Here is an 8494-nt window from a genome sequence, read left to right on the forward strand (position 1 = left end):
GCCTGTGCTCCGCAACGGGAGAGGCCACAACAGAGGGAGGCCCGCATACCACAAAAAAAAAAAAAAAAAAAAAAAAAAAAAAACGGGCTTCCATCACTCACTTGTTCACCTCTTCACTCACGCGTTTATTCATTCAACAAATATTTCCAGAATGTCTACTATGTGCCAAGCACCACGCTGAGTGCTGGGGATACAAAGGCAGAGAGGACTTGTCCACACACCAGAAGACAGAACTGTCACAAATACTCTGAGAGGATGACTAATATGGAGTCCCAAACAAACAATTCCCAACACAGACGGTCCTCAACGTCAGAACCAATTGGCAAAATGCCCAAATGACACTCAGTGCTCCCAGTTCTCAACGTCAGACACACGTCAGAACCAATAGGCAAAATGCCCAAATAGCACTTGGTGCTCAAAAGAGAAGTTTGCCGGGTGCACACCAGTGAACTTACCTCGGTCTTGGAGCTCGTCAGCTCTTCCAGAGGCATCTTTCCATTCCACCAAGGGAAAGCGTACGCTGGCAGCCAGTGCCGAGCTGGGAAGAAACAGGGAGACTCCCCGAAACAAATAGTTTCGACAGCTGCCAGGAACGTCCCCCCAAACCCCCTCTCAGGGCCAGCAAGCCACGAGGACCAGGATACTCGCAGCCATCCTGGCGCGTCTTCCTGGCAGCGGCTCTGGTCGGGAAAACCTGGGAGCCAGATATCGCGAGAGCCCAGCCTCAGGTTGGGAGCAAAATACTTACCTCAAGTGGGTCCAGCTGCTCGCCGCTCAAAAGCCAGTAAAGAGGCAAGCCTGGTGGAAGGGAAAACTTGCTTTATTTTGGAGGCCAGCAACCAGGTTGGGGGGCAGGCTCCTGTCCAAAGACCGACTCCCCCCACTGACAATCAGTGGGCAAGAGCTTTTATAGACAAAGGGAGGGGGCTACATGCAGAAACATCACAGTCAGCTCTGACCATCATCTTGAAACTAGTCATCGGTGGTCTGACCACCATCATCTTGATTGTTTTAAATACAGTTAATTTTCAGTTCTAGTGTGGGTTTGTTCCCATTTCTTTGAGGCCAGTTCTCAGAATTGTGGCAGCTTTTATCATGGCGACAGACTGGTCATCATATAGTTAACTTCTTCCACCTGCTGGGGGTTTTAGGATCTACAAAATAGCCTTCATCGAGTCATACTAGTAACATCAAAGATCACAAATATAATAATGAAAAGTAAAATGAATGGGCTTAAATTTTAGGAGCAGATCAGAAAGGATTTTTAAATGTGTTTATAACTCTGCAAGTCATTAAATAAGCAAGATAAGGAGACTTACTAGAAATAAAACAAATGCCCACTAATCCAGTTTCAGAGCCCAGGAACGCACCACACCTCAGCATTCCATCCAGACCTTGGTGCTGGAGATCTTTGCATTTTGCCCTTTTTAAGGTGCAGAGTGAAGTAGGGGGAAACTCCTGAGCTTTGTTTCCACCTGCAGAACACTTCTGAGTCCAAATGTGGTGAGATGGGGGGCAGTGGAGGGGGATCCCTCACACCAACAACCAATTTTGCAAATCTCTGGACACCAGCTGGGCGTCCTACAGTTCAATTCCATTCTAACATTACCTACCTGGAGTTAGTGCAGAACCCATGGATTACGGGCTCAGTCCCACAAGACTGCCTCTGCTTTACATGCCAATCACAAATCCAGGTTGCCTGGACTTGTGACCAACTGGCTATAAATTGGGGGTTTTTACGACCCCCTCCTCAGGTTTGACAATTTACTAGAACAGCTCACAGAACTCAGGAAAGGACTTACTTATAGTTACCAGTTTATTATAAAGGATATTACAAGGATACAGGTTGAATAACCAGATGAACAGGTACATAGGACAAGGTCTGGAAAGATCCCGAGGACAGGAGCTTCTGTCCCTGTGAACCTGGGGTGTATTCCTCCCCAGCACGTTGGATGCATTCACCAACCTGGAAGTTCTTGAAACCCTGTAGTTTAAGGGTTTTTATGGAGGTTTCATTATGTAGGTATGGTTGGGTAAATCATTGGCCTTGGCAATCAGCTCAATCTCCAGCCCCTCTCCCTAGGTGGAGGTGGGTCTGAAAGGTCCAACCCTCTAATCATGTGGTTGGTTCTTCTGACAACCAGCCCCCATCCTGAAGCTCTCTAGGGGCCCACAGAGTCACCTGATTAACATAACTCAGGTATGGTCAAAGAAACTTGTTATGCATAACAAAAAATATTCCTGTCACCCCTATCACTCAGGAAATTCCAAGGGTTTTAGGAGCTCTGTGCCAGGAACCAAAGACCAAATATGTATGTTATTATGTCACAAGAGCATAGGAAACCTTTCTATTTAATAATCATGTCTTGGACTTCCTGGTGGCGCAGTGGTTAAGAATCTGCCTGCCAATGCAGGGGACACAGGTTTGAGCCCTGGTCCGGGAAGATCCCAAATGCCGCAAAGCAACAAAGCCTGTGCACCACAACTACTGAGCCCGAGCTTTGCCGCAACTACTGAAGCCCGTGCGCTCCAGAGCCCATGCTCCGCAACGAGAAGCCACCGCAATGAGAAGCTCACACACCGCAACGAAGAGTAGCCCCTGCTCGCCGCAACTAGAGAAAGCCCACGTGCAGCAATGAAGACCCATTGTAGCCACAAAATTTAAAAATAAATTAAAAATAAAATAATTGTGTCTTGTAGTAGGATGTGACTTTCAAAGACCATTGAGAGGGGCAAGCTCAGCGGGCTGCTCTCTGCTGAGGACACAGCTACTTGAGACCTTCCTAACCAGCATGGTTCCTACCTCACCAAGCTGTCCTTACATTCTGGGATCCTGCCTGTGGGGCCCGTCTTCCTTCTCACTCAGCTGGATTCAAGATACTTCACAGCACATCTCACAACTCAGAAGTCTTACAAAGAGCAAATCAGAGTTTCAAAAGATACTTTTTTATTTAATTAAAACATACATACAATGATATCACTTATATATGGAATCTAAAAAATAAAACAAGCTAGTGAATAAAACAAAAAAGAAGCCGACTCACAGATATCAAGAATAAACTAGTGGTTACCAGTGGGGAGGGGAAGGGGGAGGGGCAACATAGGGGTAGGAGATAAAAAATAAAAGGGTTATTATGAGATTATATGGAATCGTGTGTGAAACTGTTGAAAATTGTAAATAACTATAGAATTTAAAGATCTTTCATTCAATTTTTAGAAAGTTTGAAAAAACATACATACAAATCATAAGGGAACAGATTAATAAATTGTAAAAAAATATAGAAATTTGGCGACCACACAGGTCAAGAAGTAGGATGCTGCCAGTACCCCCAAAAGAATGTGCTCTTTTGTGCTCGGCTTCTTTTGCACAATTTTATGGCTGTGAGATTCCATGTTGTGGGAAGCAGGGGTTGGTTCATTTTTATTGATGTCCAGATTTTCATTGTATGAATGTACGACAGTGTATGTGTCATTTCTGCAATTAATGGCCATTTGATGTGTATCTAGTTTCTGGTTATTATAAACATGCTCCTGCATGTCTTTTGGTGCCCATGTCCACACATTACTGTTGGGTACATACTTAGGAGTGGAATTGCTGTGCTTCACATCCTTGTTTACACTAGGGATTGTCGGTCTGTTTAATTTTAGCCATTCTTGTGCTATGTAAATGGCATTTCATTATGGCTGTAATTAGCATTTCTCTATTACTAATGAGGTTGAGCCTCTTTACATGTGTTAAATGATTATTTAGATATCCTTTTTGTGATGTTCTGATTCAAGTATCTTGCCAACTTTTCTATGGTTTGTCTGCCTATTTATTTATTTATTTATAACTTATTTATTTATTTATTTATTTTTGGCTGCGTTGGGTCTTTGTTGCTGCACGCGGGCTTTCTCTAGTTGTGGAGAGCGGGGGCTACTCTTTGTTGTGGTGTGTGGGCTTCTCATTGAGGTGGCTTCTCTTGTTACGGAGCACGATTTCTAGGTATACAGACTTCAGTAGTTGTGGCACGCGGGCTCAGTATTTGTGGCTTGCGGGCTTAGTTGCTCCGCGGCATGTGGGATATTTCCAGACCAGGGATCGAACCCATGTCGCCTGAATTGGCAGGTAGATTCTTAACCACTCTGCCACCAGGGAAGTCCCTGCCTATTTATTATTGATTTGTAGGAGTTCTTTATAAATTCTGGAACCCTTTGGAGGCTATATGTGTTGCAATTATCTTCAACTCTGTGGCTTGCATTTTAACTCTCTTCATGGTGGCTTTTGATGAACAGAAGTTCTTAAAATTAATGTAATTCGATTGTCTGTCTTTGTGCCAATACCACACACAGTCTTAAAAAGTACTCCAGTTTTATAGTAAATCTTGAAATCTTGTAGTTTGCATGCTCCAGCTTTTCTTTTTCCTTGTCTATTCTTGGCCCTCTGCATTTCCATAAATTTTAACATCAGCTTGTCAATGTCTGAGATATTTACTAGGATTGTATTAAATCTACATAGATCAATGTGGGCAGAATTGACAGCTTAACAATTACACTTCCATTGTACTAACATAGGATAGCCCTTCACTACTTAAGTCTTAATTTTGCTCAGAAATACTTTGTACCATTCTATGTAGAAATCCTACACATCTTTTGTTAGATTTATTCCTAGGAGTTTGGGGGTTTTTTATGCTATGGCAAATGGTATCTTTTAAATTTTTTGTTTTCTGTTTATTGCTGGTATATAGAGATACAGCTGATGTTTTATGTTGACTGTAGACCCAGTTTCCTTGATAAACTTGCCTGTTAATTTGTTCAACACTTTGTATATAGGTTCTTTGGGTTTATCTGTGATACAGTCACAGCATCTGAGAATAACAGTTTTATTTCATTTGTTCCAGTCCTTATGCTTTGGGTTTCCCTTTCTGTGTTCCACGCTGGCTCTGTGACCTCGGACTTAATGAGGCTTTTCCCTCTTTCCTTCCAGACGAGGGTGAGGTACATATTGACTATGAAGATAATTTTCCTGATGACAGATCTGTGTCATTCAGAGAGCTCATGGAGGATTCCCGGACAGAGGCAGAGGAGGACAGGGGTCAGGGAGAAGCCTCTGAGGAGGCTCCAAAGCAGGACCATCTGGTCTCTATTTCTGTGGGGAGAGAAGACACAGCCCAGCCTACAGCTTTTGCACCAACCACAGGTTTGCCCAGCTCTGGGAGCGGTGTCCCCACAGACCTGCCAGGATCCCAACAAAACCAGAAGTACATATTCTGGTTTCCTGATGAGACCTTCCACAAGCCTGAGTTGGAAAAGGAGATGGACGAGGACACCAAAAAGCAGTTTCCTGCTGGAGACAACCACAGTGGCACCACATTGGCCCCAGGTGAGCCAGAAACTAGGGTCATCTACAGCAGCACTGATGATCCCTTGGGGCCATTTGTGGGCAGAAATGACAGCAAGGCAGGTGACCCAATGGTGAGCAGCAGCGACGAGTCCTGGTTAGATGGCTACCCTGTGACCGATGGGGCTTGGAGGAAGACAGAGGCAGAAGAGGAGGAAGAGGAGGACAAGGGCAATCGATCAGTAGGGCTGGAAGAAACCATCCTAGTTACACCCAATCAGCCTGCTCTTGTGGAAGTTAAGAAGCCCGGGAGTACCACCCTCACACTCAGTGAGGACACAACCCACCGTTCAGTTCTTCCAACTCAAACTCTAGATGTAGAAGCTTTGGCTGTCAGACCCATGAGTGTGTCTGAAACTGTGAGTCCCAGCAAGGCGGATGGTGACTTGACCAGGGACCAGTCAACTGTTCCTTGGAGATATGCCACAGAGAAGCCTCCCATGTCCACCCTACCCTATGAGCTCACCAGCTCTATCCTGGAGACGGTGACAACCGCCATCCAAAAGACTTCGAACCTCATTCCCTCAACTGTCATGGCGGCCACCCAGACTCCAATGGAAATCACTGCCCCTGAGGTCCAGGATACCTTTCCATACCTGCTCTCTGAGGACTTCCTGGGACAGGAAGTCCCCGGCCCAGGTGCAAGCGAGGAGCTTCTTCCAACCTTGGAGCCCTGCGTAGGGGATAAGTGTCCCAGCCTCAGCAGAGGCCCCATCATTGCCACCATTGTCACGGTCCTGTGCCTGCTGCTGTTCCTGGCAGGCATGGGGGCCGTGTGGGGTTACCGCAGGTGCCAGCACAAGACCTCCGTGTACAAGCTGAATGTTGGCCAGCGGCAGGTTGGTCACTACCACCAGCAGATTGAGATGGAGAAGGTCTAGCCACCTTGGGGGGCTCACCCGAAGCCCCTTGAGAGGAAGATAAACTGTGACATATCACATTGAGAAACACTGACAATTCACTAGCGCACGAAACAAGTGGAGTAGGGCTCGTCCTCTTTTTCTCAGGTCTTTGTTTTCTAGGCTGAGAAGCATCTCTGGAGGCACTTGGCAGGGCAGGGAGGCTTTGGTGGCATCTTCACACACCTCAGCATCCCCTTTGACCATCTGCCCTGGAACCTGTTGCACTAATCCCAGACCTGTGCTTCCTAATTCCAGTGAGAGGTCAAAACTCACCTCTTCATCATACAGTTGTCTTTTCTTTTTTTTTAAGAAAGAAAATGACTGAGCCTGCAACATGAAATTTTCGAAATAGATGTGATTTACAGAGCATTTGAGAGCAGTGTTATTTCCGATATAGATATTTAATTGCTGGGAGTGGGATATGGAAGAATAATGGGTTATTTCCTTTTAATGCTGTGACATTTCTGAGGGCATATGAGCCAAGAACCAGGACATAGTCTAGAAGCTTTGAGATTTTTAAAAAATTGTTTGTTGAAATTGGAAAGAATTTACGACAGATGTTTGGTTGGGGGAGGAGGGGAGGAGTGGTGGGACACAAATCCACCCTGTTCCCTCTATCCTGTGGGACAGCCCATCGTTTTTTTAAAAAAACAAGGTTTGTTTTGTACCGGTAAGCACCGTTTCCTCTCAGAAGCAGTGGCCTGGTTGTCCTTGACCAGTCTGTGCCTAGGAATGTCTTAGTTTTTGCCAGGACTAACAACACTCAGTCCTCGGTTTCCTTTCTCAGGATTAACCATTTCTCTGAACTCCAGGAAGAGAGAATGAGCTAGGAGGGAAAAAAATGTTTCAAGAGGGCCAAGGGCTAGGATATCAAGCATGGGTACCTACCTGATAGAGAAGCAGAGGAATTGGAAAGGAATATGAAATGATCTGTGACGATCTGTTCTTTACCCTGTTGTGGTGATTGTGAGCCCTCTAGAAACGGCCTGAGTGCAGGATGGACCCCCCATGGCTGTTGAGCACCCAGTTCACGGTGTCTCGATCATCTTATGGTGACTCAGCACATCTCGCTTATGATGACAGAGCATGGTCCTCAGACCAGTGGCATCAACATCACCTGGGAACTTGCTAGAGGTGCAAATTCTCTGGTTCCACCCCAGATGAAGTGGAGACCCTGGGGGTGGGGCCCAGCTATCTGTGCTTTAACTAGCCCTCCAGGTGATTCTCATGCACGCTCAAGACTGAACCACAGGCTTACAAGCACATAAATTTTGAGCTTTGAGGCCAGCCGAGGCTCTGGAGGCACCGATGAGGAACACCTGAGGTCTGTCTTGCACGGAGGTCAGGCATCGCTGTGCCCCTGGATAGCATTTGAGGCTGCCGAAACATCACTTCCAACTCAAAAATAGGTACTATTAATACAAATGTATTAATAAATTTATTACAAATAAATAAGACATGCAAATGTATTATTTGATAGAACTGCAAAATAAACCCAACACATCAGTTTTTAAGTTTTTATTGATTTGGTGTCATCTAAATTAATGTTATAGGATCTAAAAATGCACATAGAAAGGGAATGCTTAAAAACACTGTAAACCTAAATTGTATGTCATCATGTGTGTTTGGAGACTGGTAAATGTTTACTGCTCACAAAAATTGGGGGGTGGGGATCCATTAACACAAAGCTTCTGACATTTTTAAAATAAATAATTATTTCCCCAAACAGTTACTTAGTGTATTTTATATCTGCATTACATCACATCGGTTTTTTTAAAAAGGACTCTCTAGTAGTCTTGAAAGTAATGTCTTAATACCTGTTGGATCTAAGACCACCCTTTCTAAGCCTAACGCGCAGCCATGTGACCTCCCACAGCAGGATTTTGGGGAGCCTGCAGAGCTCCTGCCCCCTCCTCCCTCCTTCCATCTTCCTCACCCCAACCAGAGACCACGCCTCTCACTACAACAAAAAGCCCAGGGCCTTGCTACTCAAAGTGTGGTTCTCAGGCCAGCAGCACAGACACCACTTAGGAGCTTGTTAGAAATGCAGACTCTCAGGCCCCTCCCCAGACCTGCTGACTCACGGAGCTTGTTAGAAATGCAGACTCTCAGGCCCCTCCCCAGACCTGCTGACTCAGACTCTGTGTTTAACAAGATGCTCAGGTGATGGGTGCATGCGGTCAAGTTTGAGAAGCACTGGCCTAAGAGACCA

At 45.4% G+C, this 8494-nt stretch overlaps 1 protein-coding gene across 1 annotated transcript in view; it reads left to right on the plus strand.

Moving 5' to 3' along the window:
* Positions 1–6341, plus strand: part of SUSD5 (sushi domain containing 5) — a 41079-nt gene extending 34738 nt beyond the window's left edge. Inside the window, exon 5 of the mRNA XM_028479649.1 lies at positions 4967–6341. Coding sequence (XP_028335450.1) covers positions 4967–6261 — 1295 coding nt within the window. The 3' untranslated portion in view covers positions 6262–6341. The remainder of the gene's footprint in view (positions 1–4966) is intronic.
* Positions 6342–8494: the final 2153 nt, after the last annotated feature.

The sequence above is a fragment of the Physeter macrocephalus genome, chromosome 18 (assembly GCF_002837175.3).
Source record: "Physeter macrocephalus isolate SW-GA chromosome 18, ASM283717v5, whole genome shotgun sequence".
NCBI classification, from domain to species: Eukaryota; Metazoa; Chordata; class Mammalia; order Artiodactyla; family Physeteridae; genus Physeter; species Physeter macrocephalus.